This window comes from Nilaparvata lugens, chromosome 11 (assembly GCF_014356525.2).
Source record: "Nilaparvata lugens isolate BPH chromosome 11, ASM1435652v1, whole genome shotgun sequence".
Lineage (NCBI taxonomy): Eukaryota > Metazoa > Arthropoda > Insecta > Hemiptera > Delphacidae > Nilaparvata > Nilaparvata lugens.
The window spans coordinates 3,754,134-3,777,811 of NC_052514.1; the positions used below are offsets into that span (position 1 = coordinate 3,754,134).

The window sequence follows — 23,678 nt, forward strand, 5'->3', positions numbered from 1 at the left end:
CTGCTATTGTTTAATTAATATTTACACTTATTGACTGCACTATAGAAGCTAGATTCACTCAATCACTGCTCTGCTCTTTCACTGGACACTACTTGAACAAGCACTACACCAGTTCAAACGGTTTCCTCCTTTTTTAACCGGAAAAATATATTGTATTTTTTTTTTAAAATGATCAGTTTATTTATTTATCCGTTGATATAATTACAAATCATATGAATATTTTTTTTTCTTTTTTTAGATGTTGCTTACAAACTCCAAAACAATAGAAGATAATCTTTGAAAATGAGAAACAAAATTTAAACCATATTGAGAAAATATAAGCAATAGAATGGTTTTAATGACAGTTGAAATATCTTCTTATCAAATAATTATACTGGATTTCCTATCATCGATCACTCCGCTTCATAGAATAATCTATTCGTCAAACTCTAAAAGCAACTCTATTTTCCTTCATTGGGGTTCCACTTATTCATAATCTAATATTTAAATCTAAACTGCTTCTATTAGTAGGATTTACAATTTCACTACAATAATTTTAAAGAACAGTCCAATCATGAAGCTGCTATGAAAAGCCATTGGCAATATTTAATAAAAAATATTGAAGTTCAACAGTTCAGCATGCAATTACGCATGATCAATCCAGAATAATGCACAACAATTCTACAAAATAGATCTTATCAGGTCACTTGCTCTACAATGCACGCAATGTACTCAGTTTCAATGATTGGATAATTTGTTAACATGGTTGATCTCGCCAAAATTAAAATCATTTGTCAATTTCACTTCACAACTTTTACACAATTACCGTACAGAACATGCTCAATTTGTAACAAAGCAAGCTAAATAACTTTGACAATTTCTATTTTTCCAAAAACAATATACAAAGAAGCTTCACAAGAGATAAAAGTATGTCACTGCACTAAACTAAAGCACATACATGGAAATACAGGTACTGCTAATTTATTTAATAAAAACATTACATTAAGTGCCGATTGCACTAAAGCCGGTTAAATTTTAAACGAGATTAATTTCACGAGAAACAATCAGAGAAGGTTTTTCTGAGAAGAAAGCATCTCTGATTGGTTCTCTTGGTTGAAATTCAACCGCCTCTTGTGCAACCAGCACTAAGCATTATATCTGTAGGATGTCAGATGTGGGAAACATGAATAATAGATAATGTTGCTTGTGAGATTTTGTGATATCTATCCATAATGAAAACACTGGGAAGTTGTCAAAAATATCACTTATTCATTGTAAAATTACAAACATTTTTCAACACCAATGGTGTCATCTTCACCATGTTTGTAATTCTACAATAAATTAGTGATATTTTAGACAACAACACAGTGTTTTAATTATAAATGGTATTTTGTTGTTGACAGTGTTACCACTTCTACATGTAATTTTATGGAGATTATACACACAAAAATATCCAATCTCGTTATTTACTGAATTTCAATACAAAATATTCTACAATATCATTAGCAAATAATATCCTTATTCATAGCATTAGAGATCTTGATGAAATGAGTTTGTTGTTGAATGAAATAGAAGTGTTCAGTGCAGATACTAACATCTACTAATTTCTAATAGGCATATAGCGAAAAGAAACCAACTAGATTAATTCATCTATAGGCTAGTAATAAACCGACGTGTCTAAGGACTTCTGCTACTGCAAATATCGACCGAATAAATTATAAATATTCCAGCAGTTAACTGTAATATTCAAGATACATTTTCCAGCTTTGAGAGTTGAGTTTAGTTTAGTTTAATTTTCGTCATATAACTCTAGAGAATCAAGCAAAGCTTGGTAGTATATGGCACGTCAAAACTATTGAGTACAGTACTAGAAAAAAAAATCATAAAAGAGAGAAAAAAGAAAAATCAGAACATACAAAGGAGTTGAAAAAATATGCTTGCAAAAAATGCCTACACGCGTCAACAGTTGAAGCTTTCCTCTAAACTGTACGGAGATGCATCGATCAATTCAGCTTTTATTGCATTTTTAAACCTTTCTGAGCTCTCAATACATTTTATTTCAATAGGAAAAGAGTTATAAGCTCTTAATCCGCGAGAAATGATCTTCTAGATGGATGAAATTCAAGTGATTAATGTGCATACTAATATCAATCATTTCTACAAGGCATATAGCAAACAATAATCAACTATAGTGAGGTCCACGTTATAACGGCAGTGTTCGATCAGCAATGGTATTGCTATCCTTGTCTAACATTCAACAAAGCGGATAGCTCTATCTCTTTCTCGCTTTGCTCTGTTGCCAGATCGTCTTTTAACAATGTAGAATTGATAATTAATTAACAAAATAGCCTACTTCATCTTGATTATGAAGATTCTTTCAGAAATTATTGAAAAATATTGGTACTTGCTTAATAAAATATTATTTATTATTTTAAACTGAAATGAACAGTTTATCAATAAACCTGTATCAGCTACCGTCTATAGAAGGCTTTTTTTGTGTAGTTGAGAAGTTGATATTGTGGTAATTACTCATATTGAATGAGAAAAACTAAGAAATTGTCAAAAACCACAGAAAAATCTGTGGTTTTCGACAATGTCTTAGTCTTTTTCATTCAACAGTCTATAGAAGGCATTGACGAGACAGAGGATCGGCAACGTTGTTCTCCTATCTTTCTCCACTGCTATTATAACGTGGACCTCACTATAAATCAAGCTAAAGGCTAATAAAATATATTATCAGGTAGCAAACCAAGCTAAATTACTTAGATGAATGAGTTTGTAGATGGATTGGAAGTGTTTAGTGTGGATACTAACATCACTCACCTCAGACCTGACGGAGAGACGAAACTTTCGCACAGTCTTACTGCGCGCGTACTTGCAGCCGTTGTAGTACATGGACCATGAGCAGCCGAAACTGAACGAGGCGCCACAAGTCTCCGGGTCGAGGCCCTGACACGCGCATGTCCGAGGTTCGTTTGTGGCACAGCGTCTTGTGGTTGGCAGACCGAATCTAAAAAACATCGGAAACGTAAATTAAGTTTTCTCTTTAAAAAATTTGAGTGTAGTATTAAGTTTCAGAGTTTGTAAGTTAGTAGGTAGGTTTACAGTGATTAATATTCTGATTTGGATCAAAATAATAGAAAGGATTGGAAATTCAATGAAACTACTGAATTTCAAGAAATGTTGGAGAGTTCCAACTCTTCCATAGTTAATGAAGTGAGATTTATTGAGATCAACTTCTTATAAAAAATTATAAATAGGTATTGAATTGCACAATTGCATAAAAATATAGAACTCATATGTTTTGCACATTTTTGAAAATATCCAAAATTCTTCTCCCAAATCAATTTCATCCAGTACCACAGGCTTGAGCCAAAAACGGTATCAATTCAAATTTATACGACGGCCTAAATAAAGATACCTTTTAAAATACCTAGATTATTTGTCTCTGATTGTATTAGCTGAGTATTGTTTTCACTTTATTGTATTACAGTCATTATCTAGCCTATGTCATATTGTGACAACCTGTTTTTTTTGGGCTGATAAAATGTATTCTATTCTAATGAATTGATAAATCAGATTAGTTATCATTAACTGACTTGTTAAGTTTGTGACAGAGCAGATCGTAGATACAGTCAGCATGTTCAATGAATACATTAATAAACATAATAAAATAACAGAGAATCGACAACTCTGTAGTCCTATTACTCCTACTGTCTTTACAAATTTTAATGGCTTATTAATAAAATAACAATAAATTATAACTATTATAGAAATAAGTACCTTTTTTATTTTTTTTACATAAACACTACCTACCATAGTCATAGCCACCTCTAATACAAGGCCTAGGCATACGATATTGCAACGTCGCAGCGTAGGCCTAGAATCTGATACATTTTTTTTGTTATTTCTATTAAAACTAGTCACTAGGACTAACCATTAATTTTGTTCTGTTATTTCTTATCCTAAATTAATTTTTATTGCTAAAGTCTTCCAGTGAAGCCTACAGTTCCATTCTATAATTTCACTACTTTAAATTATTTCACTACACTTTTATTCAATATACTTTTTTCACTCCACTAGCACTACACCAACTCGAAGGGCTTTGTTCTCTTCAACCTCCTAGTGATTTCAGTGTTGTCTAGTAGTATCTAATACATGATTGGTGAAAAAGATCAGCTGGTATTTTTTAAAGTCTTTTTCACCAACCATGTATTAGATTCTAGGCCTACACTGCGACGTTGCAATATCGTAGGACGGGGCCTTGTGTTAGAGGTGGCTATGCCATAGTTCCAGCACTCATGCCATTTCCAAGTGTCCCTTTTACAATTGAAAAAAAGATACTAAAAATGGCATGAGTTCTGAAAGTAGTAGTGTTTATGTAAAAACTTCATGAAGGGTACTAGATATTTCTATAATAATTAAACAGTTGCCCTATGAAAACACTTCATTAAAACAATTATGAATAATGAATGGCTGATTAATTTATGAATCAAATTAGTTACTACTAACTGACTTGTTAAGATTGTGGCAGAGTAGATCATAGATACAGTCAGCATCTTCACGATTGATGTAATAGAAAATTATGAATAATGAATGGCTGATTAATTTATGAATCAAATTAGTTACTATGAACTGACTTGTTGAGTTTGTGACATAGAAGATCGTAAATACAGTTGGCATCTTGAGCGGGCACGCCTTCCCAGGCGACTAAAACGACGACTATCCAAGCCGTGCTGCAAGAATGACCTTGACGATGCTTCACTATCACCAACAGCTTCTCGTCGAGTGAGGCTCGCCGTATCACCCACTTGGCCAGCGGACAGCCTGGAACGGTCTTGCCTTCTTTTCCTGTGTAAACCACCTAAAAAAACCGAAACATAATTATTATTATTGAAAAATAAATACAAATTATAACAACTAGTTTCAGTAAAAACCATCTCCAGGTTTAAAAAAATAAATTTTAAATTGAATAAATATATTTAAAATACAAATTATAACAACTAGTTTCAGTAAAAACCCATCTTCAGGTTTCAATAAATAAATTTTAAATAAAATTAATTAATTAAAAATTTATTTTTTTAAACCTGAAGATGGTGTGGATCACTGAAACTAGTTGTTATAATTTGTATTTTTGATCTATTATTTTATTAATATTACTAACTGAATGTTTTAGCCTACACATGTTTTAGAAAAGAATGTTATGATCACCCCGACACATATTATTATATTGGGGTATCATAATTAGGACTAAGTTTAGTATTAGCAATTTTGTATGTTTAATAAAATAATAATGTACCTATATGTTTTGTCAATAAACTCCTCTGGTTGCAATTCATTGGCAATCAAAGAAATTATTATTATTATCAATTTCAAAATAGGTACTAATTCTATTTTTATGAATAAATATAAGTAGCCCTGATTTCATACACATTAATATCTAGATCAATGGTCGCCAAACAGTCGATCGCGAGCTACCGGTAGCTCGTGGGGTAGTTTTTGGTAGCTCACACAAAAATGCTTAGGTTGTCAAACATGCTTGGGTTGAGAAGCATGATTACAACATTTTGCATTTCTCACAGATATAACTGAGAAGTTGAATGATTCAAATTTGCAGCTTCAAGTGAAAGATACGGACATCGGTGGAATGATTTCAACTGTAAAATCGTTTCCCAAGAAGCTCGAGATGTGGGAAAAGAATGTAGTCCAGTTTGAATATAAACACTTTCCCAGTCTGAAGAAAATCAATGACGAAAAAATCCTCTACAGCACCGCAGCAATAACCAAGAATACGTTACAATTCTTTCAGACTTGTGACAACAGTTTGATCAACGATTTCAAGATTTTAAAAGCATATCGAATAAGGTGCAATTCATCAACTCTCCTTTTGTTGAGATCGATGCAGAAGATTTTGCAGCTTATGTTGTGAAACATTTTGGTGGAGATCAGGCTTCAGTTGAAATGGAATTTGTGGATTTTCAAAATGATCAGTCTCTCAGATCACTTTCTACAACTGGAAATATTTGGCCTCAAGTCCCCAAAGAAAAATATCCAAATATTATTAAAGTTGCATTAAGGTCGAAAGCTATGTTCAGCTCTACCCACTTGTGTGAAGCATCTTTTTCAAGTATGAAATTCATAAAAAATCTATATAGGAACAGACTGACTGATGAACAATTGGACAACTACATCAGAATGGCGGCTACAACGTACACTCCAAGAATCAAGAAAATACTTGATGACCAAAAAGAGTTCCACTGCTCTCATTGAAATGTACATTTCAACTTTTGTTATACTTTTTGCTATGAGATGAGTAGATTTCAACACTAGAAATGTATCTTTGTATGCAATAAAAGTGTGAAACTCATTTCATTTTGCGTACCGTACTTTCTTCAGTCTTATATTTCTTGGTAGCTCACTAGAAGATTTATAAATGCTATTCTAGCTCACAGGCTCACAAGTTTGGCGACCATTGATCTAGATAATAATTCAAATTAATTTATTCAACTGGTGAACCCACCTTCTCAATCCTAACTGCATTTCCTTTGATCCCAGTTCTGGCCTCCAAATCTTGTCTGAGATCAGGCAAAGACGAAGCAGCTCCCAAGTGCGTGTAGTAAGACCCGGGTTCCGGGGGACACTTATCCGGTGGGAAGCAATTGCAGTCTGGGACCTCAGTTCGTACATTATTTTTCAACCTGGAATTGAAAGAAGAAAGTTCAATTTTCTGATATTATATTAACTTCTGTTATACATGAATACATGACATTGACCCATATATCATTATTTTGGATATAATTTTTCTGAGTTAAACTTTTAGTCGTGGAATTAATTATTAATCCACTAAGCGTTTAAATTCTTGATGTTCAAACTATGAACATGTGCTTTATCACATTCATTAGCTGAGTAATAGAGACAATATCTCAGTCTAATCAAATGAGAGTCTTTGTTGACTATCAGCACACTTCATAAAATATATGAGATAATATAATATAATATATAATAATATAATATAATATATAATAATATAATATAATATATAATAATATAATATAATATATAATAATATAATATAATATTATTATTACAGATTTCAGTTTGATCTATCCAGCAAGGATATATATATATATATATATATATATATATATATATCTGGTAGAGAGTTAGTGGGGAGGATATTTTTAATATTCTTTCCGAAGAATGGACATTGATATGTCCAAAGCTCGGCCAATTTATGTAGATGCATAACAATATAATTATCTATAGTTATTATATTACAAATTGCTTTTTCATATCGTGTACAGTTCAATAATTATTTTCTCAGTCTATATTATGTAAATTCATCTATAATTTTGCTGTATTGTAAGCTATTGTATATAAGTGTATGAGTCAGTATATATTGTAATCTACATAAATAAAGTACTCAATCAATCAATCAATCTCTCTCTCTCTCTCTCTCTCTCTCTCTCTCTCTCCAATAACGCTACAGCCCAAATCGGGCTCTGGCCTCAACCAAAATACGCCTCCATCCATCTCTATCTAACGCAGCAAGGATATAATATAGCGAATTCCAGAATCTGAAGAAATATATGTTGCATTAGTATTTAATATTATACATTATTATTTATATTTATTACCGTAGTATATTTATTTCCTGATAGGCATTACACTCAAACCTCACTCAAAAGTTTTATTTTATTGTCATCACACTACATTTATCAATTCTGAATTCTAGCACCTGTATTCTGCAGTATCGTATTGTTCCTCATCCAACAGGACCACTCACAATTACAGCCATAGCTGAACTGAATATGAAACTCAGAGATTGAGACAATATTTTATTAAAGTTTTCAACTGAGTTACATTTATTTATGAGTCACTTACAATCTACAGTATGATTAACACAGTATAAATAGGATAAATTAAGAAATAATAAGATACAAAATTATATAAGAACAAAATATGTAGGTACTGTAAAGAAAAATTCGATGATTCACTCGTTAGACTCACTGAGACAATATTTATTGGATATGGTAACAGTTATGTAATGGTCCCATTACAAGGTAGTTGATTTATTTAAAGTTCCCGCTGAAGCCATCTGGTTTTTCTCCCTTTTAACTCTTTGTGGGAAATTTTCTTTAAATTTGTTGCCAGTCTGCCTTGCCGACTGCTTTGGTTGGTAGTTGAGGTTTCGCTCCAACTAAATAAACCTATCAAATCCATTGTTTCAACTGTTTCATTGCCCATCGTTTGATTGGTAAATAAATTCCCTTTTACTGCTTTAATCCAATAAAGTTTGGTTTAACAAAGTTGTAGAGGGCGCTGGCTGTCTTCCTTCCAGGCTATCTAAGTAGCTCCATTCCTTGTTTGAAAAAGAGAATAGCTGGCGTCTGTTGGACCACGGCTGTACAATGGCATAACCATCTAATTTTGCCGAATGCTGTTGAACTACCAGAGTTTGTTACTCCCAATTGGAAAGTTCACCGAATCGAGGTAACACATCTCCAATTTTTCTACCAACCTGGAACAATCGGCGAATAGTGGGGGAAGTTATTCGTTTATCCTTGTCAGGTTGGGAATATAATAGTTTGTTCTCGATAATAAATTATTGTATTCCTTTCACTGTCCGTGTTGAGTCGGAAATGATCGAGCAGTGTATTTGAGGAACACTTGACCGCAACACTACTGGGGACTAAAATAGAATAAAATAACATGAAACATTAATAGTTCATCTGATTGAATAGAATCAAATTCAATTCATTTTTCATCTCCATTTCCTATTCAATTTTTCAATAGGTCCATTTGAATTGTCATGTTTATTTACTTATTATTTTACAAAGGCGACTTTCTAGAAGTATATTTAGCCTAGGTGATCATGATGATGGGATGAATGATAATACAATGGAGGTAGAGTTATGAATGAATTAAAATGACAGGTTATGCTATCCACTTGAATTGATTTGAGTCCACTTTTCAGTCCAGAAATAAAATATAAACTAGAAATTTTGAATTTGATTTTATTAAAAACCAATAAATATAATAATAGAATGATAACATTTAATAAACTCTCAGAACTTGAAAATATTAAGTTATTAAGAAAAATTTTGAACCAGAAATAAAACACAAACTAATTATGACATGTGTCAATATTATAAATTTAGCATCAAACTCAAATAATTTTCCATCTTCAATTATTTATATTTATTATTTATTCATTTATATTTTTTACAAAGAAACACTGATTGGGAGAGAAAAACTAAGGATACTCCTTGTACTATTTCTTTCCCAAATTTAGATAACACTTTAAAAGTCCAAAATAGGGTTATGATTTCACTTTACTAAAATTTAGTCCATTTTCACTCAAAAACAACGAAAACTAAGATTTTTAAATTTTGACGGTTGAAAACAGAATAAAAAACAAAAATATCACACTCAAATCATCATTAATTGGAAAATTTTTAAAATTCATATAAAAATTGGAATAGGTATTTTTGAATTGTTATTTGATAATATAACCATCAATTTAACATAATCAGATATGAAATATGATTGATTATTTTTACTCACTTCTCCAGATGATCCTGAAACTCCTTGGTGGACACACTAGCTGCAGCAACCGCGCTCTCCCCACTCCTCACACTATCCGGCGTATTGGTCTCTCGTTTAGGTGCCTTCCCGTCCTTCCCGTCCTCACCGGTCTCCAACACCTCATCGAGGGTCTGCAAGCCCTGACAGCAACCATCCTTCAGGTGCTCGGCCGAGGGAGCTTCAGTTCCACCCTTCCTACAACACCACGATCCATCCATCTTCTCCAGGTTGTTGGGGCCACCTTCACCACAGAACACATACCCTGGATGTTCCCGTTTCACCACGCCATCCAGATACTGACTTCTAGGATCTGTGCCGAAGGGGACACGAGGGTACATCACACGGGGACATTCGGGGACTTCGGTGCTCTGGGAACTCTTCTCCACCATTTTGGGCCCCATCCATTTCTCCTCCATCTTCCACATCTGTGGTCCACCCTTCATGGGAACACCGCCCCACTGACACATCCCCTCCTGTTTTATGGGCCAAGCCGCCCCCTCCTGTTTCATGGACCAGACCGTGTTTGTCTCCATTTTCACACCTGCAACACTACACCTTCCCAGATCCACTTGCAAGGTTTTATCAGTCAAACTATTCGACATGGTTGTTGTAACAGTCGTGGATGTATTGGCCTGTTGCCACCCGTATGCAGCACTATTCAGTGCTGCCCTTGTTGGCTTCAAATCTTCATCCTGCTGTGTGGCTTTGTTGTTGAAACAGGTCTGTGTTGTTGACGAATTGAACACGGATTGTTGTTGCTTTGTTGTCGTCATTGTTGTCATGGTTTGTTGCTGGGTTGAAAACCCTCCACCACTCACACCAACTTTACTCTCGTTCTTGAACTGATAATGAGGATCATGATATGGTGGGATCATATTTTGGTGGATCGGTGGTTTATTATCAACATACTGATGATTCCCAGGATGTTGTTGTTGTTGATGATACCCCATATTATGTTGGTGTTGATTTTTCCCATAAAACTTATCCCCATCATTATACTGCATGTGATGATGTTGATGGCTCTGCACCTGTTGATGTCTATCCTGCACATTCTTCTCCTTCTTTGTTTTTGGCGTGTGTTCACCTTGTGGCATGCCAGGATGAGGCATGCCTGTTGACTGATGTTGCCACGCATTTGATGTGGAAGGCATGGTTGTTGAAGGAGAATGTAGACCAGGTGCAGGCGACGCACAAGGTGATGGCAATGGGGTGTGTTTCCTACTCGCAGGCGGCGTCTTGGGGGAAGCCTGTTTGGAAGTTCCACTGCCTTGTGATTTTGTAGTCATGGTTGCTTGGGATTGTGTACCTGTAGCTACAGGGTTGTTCTGTGAAACAGGGGTAGCATTTTTCGAACTTCTCTCATTAGCTTTGAACTCATTACCATTGTCCATAGATGTTGCATATCGCATAAAACTTTCCATTGCTGAAATGCCGGTTTCTGGTTCCACTGAACCCATCTGATGGTGTTGATGATGGTTAGGGCCCCACGGCCAAACGCCACCACCCTCAGAAAGATAATTCCGAGGATGGTGGCCTTGTGCTAAAAAATTCCCGGTCTGGAGATAGTTTTGGTCTTTGGACAATTTTTCTTGTTGCTGCTGCTGGTTGATGAAGTTCTGATGCTGCTGTTGCAACTGCTGTTGTTGTTGCTGCTGCTGTTGTTGTAATTGTTGCTGCTGTTGCATCATCCTGTTGTTTTCATGCTGATTGTTTTGGATTCCTGTAACAATGACGAATCAATTATTATTGATTAATTCCAATTCACAAAAACTGAAGGATTAAAACACTTTTGTAATTAACAATTATCCTATGTAATTAACTAAAATAGTGGTCTTCTTCTTACAGCTCAATCATTTGATTGAGGTAGGATATAGGGAAATATCAATAGCGGTAGGATATAGGAAAACATGCGACCCCTTAAACTCTATCTTTTGGCATGTCATACGATTATGTTCAAGATTCAAGCCTTCATTACTTTTTTTTCTTAATATTTGCTATGTGAAGTCTTAAAGAGTAATAAACCTACAATTTTGAAATCTTGACTTATTTCTTCAACCCTCACACGTAACAAACTGCTGTTCAACTAAGGTTCGCCCCAGTTCAGGATTAAATCAAGCAATGATTGCAGTAAAAATAATTATTGAACTTCTCGTCTTTGCTGATTATTTTTCAGACCTTCAATCATAAAAAACTGCTGTTCAACTCAGGTTCATTTCAGTTCAGGATTAAATCAAGCTATAGTTGCAGTAAAAATAATGATTGAATTTCTCATCTATGCTGATTATGAATATATAAATTTTTTTTGTAATGACTATCTCATGTAAATTAACTCTAATAGTGCCAAACTATAGAAAAACATGTACCCCAGCCCTATTTTCTAGCATGGCATACGGTATTATGTTCAAGATTTAAGCCTTCATTACTTTTCTTTCTTAATATTTGCTATGTAAAGTCTTGAAGAGAAATAAACATACAGTTTTGAAATCTTATTTCTTCAAACTTCAAACATAACAAAATGTTGTTCAACTCAGATCATTAAATCAAGCTATGTTTGCAAAAGAAATGATTATTGAACTTGTTGCTGATTATAGAATATATTTGAAAATGTTTGTGAAGACTGGTTACTTCCTTAATCATATTTCTTCCTTACATCATATTTGTGAGATTGACTCCATACTCTTTGTATGTTAAGACTTGTAACTGATTTTCTTCAAAATTAAAAAATGTTTGTGAAGATTGAAGCTTTTTTAACAGAATATTTGTATAATTTATTACATACTCTTTGTATGTAACGACCGATTTCATGGCAATAAAAAGTTCCAATCAAAAAATATATTAATGAAAACTAGAACCAACCTTCATTAGACCTGCGCATCTGGCCATTCATAGGACTCATCTGCGGCTGATGCATGTGATTAGTCTGCTGCATATGATGGTTGTGATTGGTCTGATGCTGGTTCTGATGAAGGGACTGGTTCTGCTGTTGACTCTGCACGTGGTTTTGCTGTTGTTGCTGCTGCTGCTGCTGCTGTTGCAACTGGTTCTGTTGATTCTGCTGTTGTTGCTGCTGCAACTGGTTCTGTTGATTCTGCTGTTGCTGCAACTGGCTCTGTTGATTCTGCTGTTGCTGCAACTGGTTCTGTTGACTCTGCTGTTGTTGCAACTGATTCTGTTGCTGTTGCTGTTGCTGCAACTGATTCTGTTGCTGTTGTTGCAACTGATTCTGTTGATTCTGCTGTTGTTGCAACTGGTTCTGTTGATTCTGCTGGTGTTGCATTTGATTCTGTTGTTGCTGCAACTGATTCTGTTGATTCTGCTGTTGTTGCTGCAACTGATTCTGCTGTTGCTGCAACTGATTCTGTTGATTCTGCTGTTGTTGCTGCAACTGATTCTGCTGTTGCTGCAGCTGGTTCTGTTGATTCTGCTGCTGTTGCTGCAACTGATTCTGCTGCTGCTGCAGCTGATTCTGACCCTGCGACGACCCATGATGTGGAGACTGATGGGGCATCTGATGCGGAGATGGATGTGGAGACTGCTGCGTCATGTGGTGAGGAGATTGCTGAGGTAGATGGGTGTGAGGAGATTGTTGAGGAGCGTGGTGAGGGGACTGCTGAGGCATATGGTGAGGGGATTGTTGAGGCATATGGTGAGGAGATTGTTGAGGCATTGGTGAGGGATTTTGCATGGGATGAGGGGAAGGCTGTTGCATCGGGTGTGGAGACTGTTGCTGCTGGAAACTGTGAGGAGATGGTTGAGGCTGGTTCTGCTGTTTCTGATTCTGCTGATTCTGAAACTGGTTGACACCATGTTGCTGCTGTTGCTGCTTATTCAAAATCATCGTCTTTATCCTGTTATTAATGTTTGTCCTCTCCTGCTGATTACTGAACATCTCCTGTCCTCCATCTACATCCATGAAATTGGCTTTCTCCTCTCTCTTGCGGCGCTCATTGTCTGCCCAGTTGTTTTGGTTCTGATTGTCGTTGGTTTGCTGTTGTTCCATGGCACTCCATGAATGAATTTGTTGTTGTTGACTTTCCATTTGATTGTTGTTGGCGTTTGATGTTGTGCCGTTGTTGTTGGCTAGCCTGTTGTTAGGCTCCCCTAGTAGTCCACCTGATGTGGTGTGTAAATCATGGCCTGGATACCTGTGTACAAAGAGAATAACAATAGATTAGACACCATTCATTTCCAATGCTTTTCAATGTACGGAGTTACTTATCAATTTCATGTAGAATGTTCAATAATTTTGCACCACCGAGACTCTGCAGGGTCAGAAGCCTCACCTCTCCCAAGAAGTTTTGCCTAAATGGTCGTCCTTCTTTGAGCAGTGGTGAGATAGTTCAGTGAAGATTGACAAACAACGATACTCCTCTAGTTTGTTCAAAGTCTGAATAAGGAATATTATTATTAGAGGATGATGATATTCAGTCAATAGTCTTCAATGTGTGTTGATATATACTGTACTTTGAGAATTCAAATTCATTTTATTTTCAGAAAGTGTGTGTTTTGCACTACCTTAGGTAATACATTATTTTGATATGTATTTTAAAAGATTCAATGGGCTATTTTTTGTCCATTTGACTATCCCTCAAATATCTTCTTCATTATTTATTCAACAGTACAAAAGATTCTCCATATTTCTTCATAGCTTGTCGTTCCACTTTTTGTTTTCTTGCGTCCCAATCTAGAATTGTGAATTCACCAATAAATAGAATTCAAGTAACTTACTATTCAATCACTTCATCTTTCACTTCAACATCACTTCATTTCATCTTAAAACAAATTCTATTTTATTTGATTTTATTGTGGAATTTGGTGTATACTGACCCACTAGAGCTGTGTAAACTCTGCTGCAATAGGTGGGGAGGTTGTTGAAGTGGGTATCCAGGCTTCGCGTTTCCCGGATTGCCATTGGCTGCGGGGGTGACCGCCTTGGGCACCGCGACGCCCTGTGACTCATCCAGCTGCGTCACCGAACTGCACCGCGAATTCGGCGTCGTTGGAGCCGTCACGTCCTGAAACAAGGACATTGAATTACGGTATTATGAGATGAAACAAACAATTATTCATATTGAATGAAAAAGACTAAGAAATTGTCAAAAAACCACAGATTAGAAAGACCGGTTTCGGTTATTACACCATTGTCTTTCTAATCTGTGGTTTTTTGACAATTTCTTAGTCTTTTTCATTCAATATGAATAATTACCACAATATCAACTTCTCAACTACACAAAAAATTATTCATATGCTATACTAGTGACCTCCTGGGTTGGAGAACACTCTCATAAACTGTTCTATTGACACACTTTTTTGATGTATTTCACACGACGTGCAGTCAATCATTCTAAGAGTTAAGCAAATTTGTTTACTTACTGACTGGAGTACTTCCGAACGGCTTGGGTTCATTTTCAACAGTGAAAATCCCGTTTTGCTGCGAGCAAGAGTCACTGTCAACAGTGTGCAAGCCTTTCAAAAGTACTCCAGTCAGTAAGTAAACAAATTTGCTTATTTCTTTGAATAATAATATCGTGTGACCTGGCTGGCTCAGACGTTTTTCAGGTCGCAACTGATCAATTTAAGGGCCTCTGACATGACCTAACGACTGCTTTTTAGGCAGCCGGGACCGACGGTATAACGTCTCCATCCGAAACACGGGAGTGGCCCGAGATAAATATCTTGCCCGGGCCGGGATTTGAACCCGGGCCTCTGAATCATAAAGCCAGCATCTGATCCACTCGACTACGAAATAATTGACTGCATGTCGTGTAAAATACATCAAAAAGTATTAGTATAAAAAAGTACCTATAAAGTTAATACATCGCAGCTCGGAAAGGATCGAGAAACCACAATCTTCTGCTCCAATGATCTTTGAAATCCGCAACTTGTGATCAAGTTTGGTGAAAATTATGGAAACAGCTTAATATTTCTCTCACAAGGATATTTTGATAGTAGGTTCAATTGAGAATCCTATTCAAATTGAAAAACTGCTTCTCTATTTCTTCATAATTTTTGTCCGTCATCTTGAGCTGCGTACAGACTTGAGCACCACGAACACGAGAATTTCACTTTCTTCAGCTGAGTATATTTATATTTGTGCAGAGACATTAAGGTACAGATATAATAAGCGTAGCATCAGCTGATGGAAAGTGAAATGCGCGTGTTCGTGGTGCTCAAGTCTGTACGCACCTTTAGATCCGTCATATCCAACTTCATGGGAATGTGGTCATATGATAGATAATTCCGATACAGAATTCGAATGAGAAAATGGATGGCAATCAATATGCAAAATTTCAAGTTAATCAGTCCAGTACTTCAGTCGTGATGATGCGTCATTCGTGAAATTTCTATCTCGCAGGTGCATAAGCCAATTCTTTATTATATTATAGAAGATAATTTTGTTTTTCTTATTGATTCTGATTGTGAATATTGTGAGTTTGAATAAATAGAATTTGAATTTTAATTTACCTGTGAGGAATGCGTGTAGCTGCCGTTCATATAGTCAGGTCTTGGAGACGCGTCCATATAGTCAGTGGTGCCATTTTGACGGCCGTTAACGGCGACAGGTGTGGCAATGGCGGTGGCGCCGCCATTTGTCAACGGCGATGCTTGCGGCGGAAGTGTGGCCGCAGTCGGCGGCGGGTAGCCGCCATTTGTCTGCGTCAGAAACGCAGTCTGCTGCGGTTGCGGTTGCGTCTGGTAGCCGGGTACTGTAATCAAACAAAAATCATTACCCGATTCAATTGGGCTTCTATCTTACGTAAATTTTGTATTATATTTTTGGAGTAGCAGAAGTCTTTGGGGTGAATTACAGCATTTAATTTGGGGTTTTCGTTTAATTGACCGAGCGAAGTGAGGTCTAAGATTCAAGTCGACGGTTTGGCATTTCTCTTAATGTTTAAATGTTTATATGTTGCGCATTTACTGCAAAACGCGGTAATAGATTTTCATGAAATTTGACAGGTATGTTCCTTTTTGAATTGCGCGTCGACTTATATACAAGGTTTTTGGAAATTTTGCATTTCAAGGATAATATAAAAGGAAAAAGGAGCCTCCTTCATACGCCAATATTGGAGTAAAAATCAGACCATAGAATTATTCATCATAAATCAGCTGACAAGTGATTACACAGATGTGTGGAGAAGCCAGTCTATTGCTGTATTTCCATAAGGTCTATAGTTTCAATCAGGTACTTGTGAATGAGAATACTGCGTGAGGTCTACTGTTCACAGAACTACTAGTAATTATTATAAATTTTTGTATCACAAGTTAAATTAATTTGTTCTAATTATTGAAATTATAACTAGTTGATTAAGGAAAATAGGCCTTTCACCATCCTCGGTAAATTGAGAATCCTTACACAACACTTCAAGTTAATCAGTTGAGTAGTTCAGACGTAATGATGCGTTTTCTATCCCGAATTTTTGATCTATCCCGTGATGATTCATCAAACATGTGCTTCGTATTCTGTGCATTTATAACAGTAGCCAATTCCTTTCTTTATAAATAGTACAAATATGGAAGAAGAGGATATAAATAGAAGAAAAATTAAATAAATAGAAAAAAATTAGAAGATAAAAACAGTTGAGAAACACTATTATATCTATGAACTTCCTCGAGAAAATTATAACAAACTGGAAGCTTGACGAATTGAAAACTTGACGAACTGGAAACCTTACGAATTGTCAAATTAACAAACTGTAACTTGACGCACAGAAATTAAGTACTGAAAATAGACCTATAACCATCATCAGTAATGAGAATCTAGGCTATATGAAAATTTTCAAGTTAATCAGTTCAGTCGTTCAGACGTGATGATGCGTTTACTATCCCGTATTTTTTATCCCAATAAGCCAATATTCTTTTCATTATAACATTATAGATGAAAGCTTTGAAATTTCAATTTCGTTTATGAACTTCTCAATGTATGAAACCAAATGAAGGGGTTATAATACAAGGGGTCCAAGTGACATATTGTTAGTTTCGAGAGAATTGAGCCTAAAGTTTACTTACATTAATTAATTCTTCATTCATGAAGTGAATATAGAAATGATATTCACCTATTCCTATAACTATTCAGTATACTTTTACCAAATCAAACGTACAGTTTCATGTCTCAAATTGCTCTCCTTTCTCAGTTATCAGCTAAATAGTGATAAGAAGTATCACTTGTACCCCTTGTTTACCAAACAAAACTCTATTGTCTAGCTACACATAAATCTATCAAATTTACCAGCAATTGAACAATGATTAATGACCTCATTGCAATATTATCTGATTCGCTAATTGGTTCTTGAGGTATCTTTTGCTTGGTGACATGGCTTAATAAAGGTTAAATTCAATTTGATGGATACGAGCAACCGTTGTCCTGTAAACAAGGGATCCAAGTCACTTGAACCCCTTGTTTAATCAAATATACATCTGTTTGAAAATGTAGTTTACAAATTTTACACCAGAGGTCAGCACTGATTAGACTACGCTTATACCTCTTGTATACTAGATTTTTACCACTTTCAGCTATCGATTACAATAGATAAATCAAAAAAATGAAAAATGTCACTTGGACCCCTTGTTTTCCATGTTTGTAAATTTTCATTGATTTGGCAATAGATTATAGATTATTTGATTATTCTATCTGATTGATCTCATTGTTTCTATCTGTAAATTTCCATTGATTTGGCAATAAATTCAATTATTTTATCTGATTGATTCTCATTGTTTTCCTCAGTTAATTACCAGGAGCGGGTGCAGGGGGAGCGGGTCCCGGAGTCTGATGATAATACTGCGTGTGATGGTAGCGAATCTCGTCGATCGGTGAGGGCGCTATCTGCTGGATGAACTGGGGACCCTGCGGGGTCCAGGTGGCCCCCAGTGTGGAGGGGTCTGCGGTGCCCGTGGTCTGCCAGACGGCAGCGGTCTGGGGCGCGAAGCGGTGCTGATCGACCGCGCGAATAGGGGTTGCAAAACCGCTTCCGTCCACTAGTCCCGTCGGGGTAGAGGGCTGGGTGCCGTAGAAAGGCATTACTCCGGCTGGGGTCTGCAAAAATCAAACATTAATTAATTAATTAACAAATATCATATTTTCAATTATGCTACTTATATCTGATGGGATGATTGGTTGATAAATAATGTATCCTATACTATTAAACGAGCAACTTCTGTTTTTATGTTTTATATGTTTAGATGTTTACATTTCACCGGATCTCGAAAACGGCTCTAATGATTCTCACGAAATTCAGAACATAGTAGGTTTATAATATAAAGATTCGATTGAACTAGGTCTCATCCCTTGGAAAACTCGCTGAAGGACATTAAAAGGATAATTATTAATCATCCTTGGAAAAACAGCTGATATAATTATTTCGTCGTCTGTTGGTAATGGAAGTGAGTGAGCGAGTTCATGTGTGATGGACTGTGTCAAAATTATGACTCAGCTGTTGAATTTTTGTAATCATTCAATCAGGTACTTAGTGCCTAAGGCCAAAAAAGCCGGGTTATTTTCAATTCTGATTAATTCCAGTAGATCCATCTTTTTGAAATGGTCTCCTGTGATTTGGTTAATCAGGATTAAAATCTAACCGGCTTTTGTGCAACTGGGCCTTTGTGAGGGAAATTTTTGTCTTCCCTTTGGGAATTAATCTCAATGTACTGTGATTAGATAGAACATTTCTGTATGAATGTTATTATAATTTCTTCTTTCGTAATACATTTTTTATGCTTTTGTACTCCAGAGCGAAGCTCGGTCCCCGATATTTTGGTTCTAAACTGATATCAGGTTTTTTTGTGTAGTTGAGAAGTTGATATTGTGGTAATTATTCATATTAAATAAAAAAGACTAAGAAATTGTCAAAACGCACAGATTTATTGACACTTAAAAAGACCGGTTTCGGTTATTACACCATTGTCAATCTCTGATATCAGATTGGATATCAGAACCAATAGAGGAAACATGGTTTTTCAATCACATGATTTTCCTTGCAGGTAGGTGATTGGTTTCTTATATTTTGCTAAAAGATTCGTTTTTTTGTATACTTGTTGTATTGTATTGAAACATGGTATAACCAATTCCAGAAGTGCAATTCCCACAAGATATAAGCCTGGTTGCACAAGAGCCCGTTAAATTTTAATCGCGATTAAATTCTACTAGAACCAAACAGAGAAAGTTTTTCTATGAAGGCTTTTCTGATTTGTTATCGTGCTATTTAATCAATATTAAAAGTTAACAGGCTTTTGTACAACCAGGGCAAACAAAGGTACTAATTGTCAGCCAGTAGAAAATCATTGGTAATGATAAACGACAATCACATCATTAGGCTACTCTAGTCTTTACTATTTTTTTTTTTTTTGAAAATTAGTAGAATATGACATTATGGAAATCATAATGTCATGAGATATGTATATATGAAGATATTGATTTTGAAGTTTGATTGATTGATTTTAATTTTAGTTTGATTGAGTTTAATTAATTGATTCAATTTATTTAAGGCGGAGTTAGGACTCCAGATCCTCTCTGCCACACAACCCTATAGAGAGATTGATTGAGTACTTTATTTATGTAGATTACAATATATACTGGCTTATACACTTATATACAATAGCTTACAATACAGCAAAATTATAGATGAATTTACATGATATAGACTAAGAAAATAATTATTGAACTGTATATGATATGAAAAAGCAATTTGTAATATAATAACTATATATAATAATTATATTGTTATGCATCTACATAATTGGGGGGGCTTTGGACATATCGATGTCCATTCTTCGGAAGAATATTAAAATATCCTCCCCACTAACTCTCTACCAAAACGTTAATTTCATTATTTAACTAAGGATTTATTTATCAATGGAAATATTGTAAAAGTTTTAATCAATATGAATTTTAAGAGAAAAATCAAAAATTGATAAGTAAAATAATTATATAGGTAGATAAGAGAGAGATAGAGTAAGAGGGAGAGTGATAAAGAGAGAGAGAGACCTGATGGTACAGTGTAACAGTGGAGAGAAGAGCAAACTAAATAGGCTATGCGACATACACTATTCAATTTCAGTCCGAAATTGGATTTGAGCAACTAATAATTGAAGCGTGCTGCAGGCGTGTTCTGATTGGTAGCTTATCTCCGCGCAAGTCCCGCGCAATCAAAATGGCCGCCTCAAATATCGAAGCGCCATTTTGAAATTGAAATGATAGTCTGCACAAATTCTCTCTGCCTAAATCTACAGATCCTCTTGTTGGCTGGTAACATCAATTCAAATATTTGTTCAGAGAAACTGTAAATCCTAACCATCTCTGATCCTCTCTCTTCACTCTCTCCACTCATCATTCTCTCTTTCTTCCTCTCTCTCACTCTTTGGTAAGAGTTAGTGGGAAAATACTTCGATTTCTTTCCAAAGAATGGACATTGATATGTCCAAACTCCGCCATTTATGTTGATGCATAACATATATCTATTTTATCTATAGTTATTACAATTGTTTTTTCCATATTATACAGCTCAATAATTATTTTCTTAATTTATATTTTGTAAATTCATCCCATTTGCTGTATTGTAAGCTATAGAAATATAAGTGTATAAGCCATATATATTGTAATCTACATAAATAAAGTACTCAATCAATCAATAGAGAGTTACTGGGAAGATATTTTTAATATTCTTTCCAAAGAATGGACATTGACATGTCCAAAGCTCCGCCAATTTATGTGGATGCATTACAAATTATCTTGTATAGTTATTTCAAATTGATTTTTTTTCATATCATTGTACAAGTTCAATAATTATTTTCTTAGTTTATGTATGTAAAATTCATCAAAACTTTGCTGATTGTAACTATTGTTTAAGTGTTAAACCAGTGTAATCTACATAAATAAAGTACTCAATCAATCAATCTCTCTCTCCTCTTATCCGGTTGTGTGTTAATGAGAAGGATATTTTATTCCTTCTAAAAGAATCGACATTATTTGTTGAAACACCGCCGATTTATGAAGTTACATCACATATTATATTATCGTTATTCTATTGCATTCTATATTTATTCTCATTGATTAATTATTTACACTTTGTGAAATTCGTTGAATAACTAGCATTATCGTCATTTAATGTAAATTAGTGTATAAGCCAATAATATTGTACATAATAAAATAATAAATCTAATCTAATCTCAGTCTCTCATTTTTCCAAGCAAGAAATTGATTATTATTATTTTAAGTTCTAGAACTTGAGTTTGATTTTGTCTTTTGAACACATCAATAGAGGAAAAGGAATCTGAATCTGAATCTCGCTCTCTATAACCCAATCTCTCTTTCTCCTTCTCACTTTCTCTCTTTCTCGCTTTTTCTCACTTATTGTCACAACCCTTCAGACTGTCTCTCTCTCGCTTTTTCTCACTTATTGTCACAACCCTTCAGACTTTCTCTGTCTTCTCTCTCTCTCTCCCTCTGTTGTTTGTTTTGATGGCGGGGAATATAATAGAGCAGATGATTCAATTCCAGTGGGATTTAGATGATAAAATACATAGGGTGGCAGATTGCTACTCCAGTGAGATCAGCTTCAAAATATCAGCATTGTTTGAAAAGGGGGGCATTGGAGTTACCCATAAGGAATATTGACAGTTTGAAATTGAATCTCACTATGATTTTCCAAGAACAGTTTTCAATTCTCTCCATCGAAGGATTTTGAAAAGGGATTCAAATTGATCGTTCAGTCAACAAGCAAATGTGAATAAATTACGATTTCACCAATTTTTCAATTCAATTTATTCACAGCACACAAAAATACAATGAGAAAAAGCAATATACAACAAAACAATTACAAAAACAGTAGAAATGATAGTAATTATGTGAACTTGAATTCAGTGAATGGAAATTTCAGCTACAACTTCTGTTGATAAGCTATAACTTGTGTAGATGACTTGAAGATTTGTGTCTGAATTTTCTGAAAATTCTCTGATTTGTGTCTGCAAAAAAGAATTGAATGAATTCTCTGTGGATGAGTCATCCATAAGTCAAGAACAAATCAGTATCCTCTATAACTGATTCAGTTTACTAATGGTATATTGTATGAAATACTAATCGTATTCAATATGAATGGATTGTCTTCGTCATTAAATAATGAGATGCTATTCTAACAGCCATCTGATTAATTGTGGAAATACTAGAGCTTCTTCTCAGGTAGCTAAAAGTTTTTAGCTAGAGTCCAATTTTCCTACTCCAAATATTCATTTTCCTTCATTATCATTATCATCATCATCATCATCATCATCATCATCATCATCATCATCATCATCATCATCATCATCATCATATCATCATCATCATCATCATCATCATCATCATCATCATCATCATCATCATCATTATCATTATCTTCACATTGTTCGTTTATTTCTTCACCTCCTTCATCATCTTCTTTTTCTTATTATTCTTCTTCTTCTGTCCTTTTCTTCTTCTTCTTCTGTCTTCTTCTTGTTCTTCTGTCTTTTTCTTCTTCTTGCTCCTCCTCTTCCTACACTTCCTCCTCTTTTTCTTCTACTTCTTATCTCTCTTGTCCTTCTCCTTCTTCTTATTCTTCTTCCTTATTATCTCTCTCACTCATTCTCATTCCCTTCCTATCACATTCACAACAAGCCACACACACACACACACACACACACACACGCACACCCTTACTTCAACCACAAGCCCGTACTAAATTTGACATCAACACTTGTCTCCCTTCCACCCATACACTACACTTTGTGTGGGAAGATTCCCCTCCTCCTCACACGTGCAACATTTCCTTCTACTAGCGTACTACAATACTACAACTACAACTATTCTACACATGTGTGTAAATTGCTCGTACGTGTGTGTATGTGTGGCTACAGTTCACGCCTCAAGGCCGACATTATCACAATCACACATTAAATTATTTTACATATATACAGTATCACACACGCGAAAGCTTCACTCTAATGTAATACGATAAGGTGCGTACAGATTTACGCGCCGCGAACATGAGCAATTCACTTTTAATCAGCTGATGCCAAGCTTTTTATATCTGTATCTTACCGTTTCTGTAAAAATACAGATATAGTCAGCTGATTAAAAGTGAAATGCTCATGTTCGCGGC

The 23,678-nt window shown here is 35.2% G+C and overlaps 1 protein-coding gene across 7 annotated transcripts in view; it reads right to left on the reverse strand.

Annotated features, from left to right (window-relative positions):
• Positions 1 to 23,678, reverse strand: part of LOC111058182 (DNA N6-methyl adenine demethylase) — a 269,719-nt gene that overhangs the window by 20,829 nt on the left and 225,212 nt on the right. For 5 of the 7 annotated variants that reach the window (XM_039437424.1, XM_039437427.1, XM_039437425.1 and 2 more), the window contains 8 exons: positions 18,301 to 18,601; positions 16,033 to 16,274; positions 14,395 to 14,582; positions 12,424 to 13,712; positions 9,547 to 11,287; positions 6,500 to 6,677; positions 4,620 to 4,843; positions 2,794 to 2,989 (listed from right to left, as the gene is read on the reverse strand). In XM_039437424.1, the coding sequence (XP_039293358.1) occupies positions 2,794 to 2,989; positions 4,620 to 4,843; positions 6,500 to 6,677; positions 9,547 to 11,287; positions 12,424 to 13,712; positions 14,395 to 14,582; positions 16,033 to 16,274; positions 18,301 to 18,601 (4,359 nt within the window). The remainder of the gene's footprint in view (positions 1 to 2,793; positions 2,990 to 4,619; positions 4,844 to 6,499; positions 6,678 to 9,546; positions 11,288 to 12,423; positions 13,713 to 14,394; positions 14,583 to 16,032; positions 16,275 to 18,300; positions 18,602 to 23,678) is intronic. The other 2 variants (XM_039437428.1, XM_039437426.1) reach the window with 1 other exon arrangement.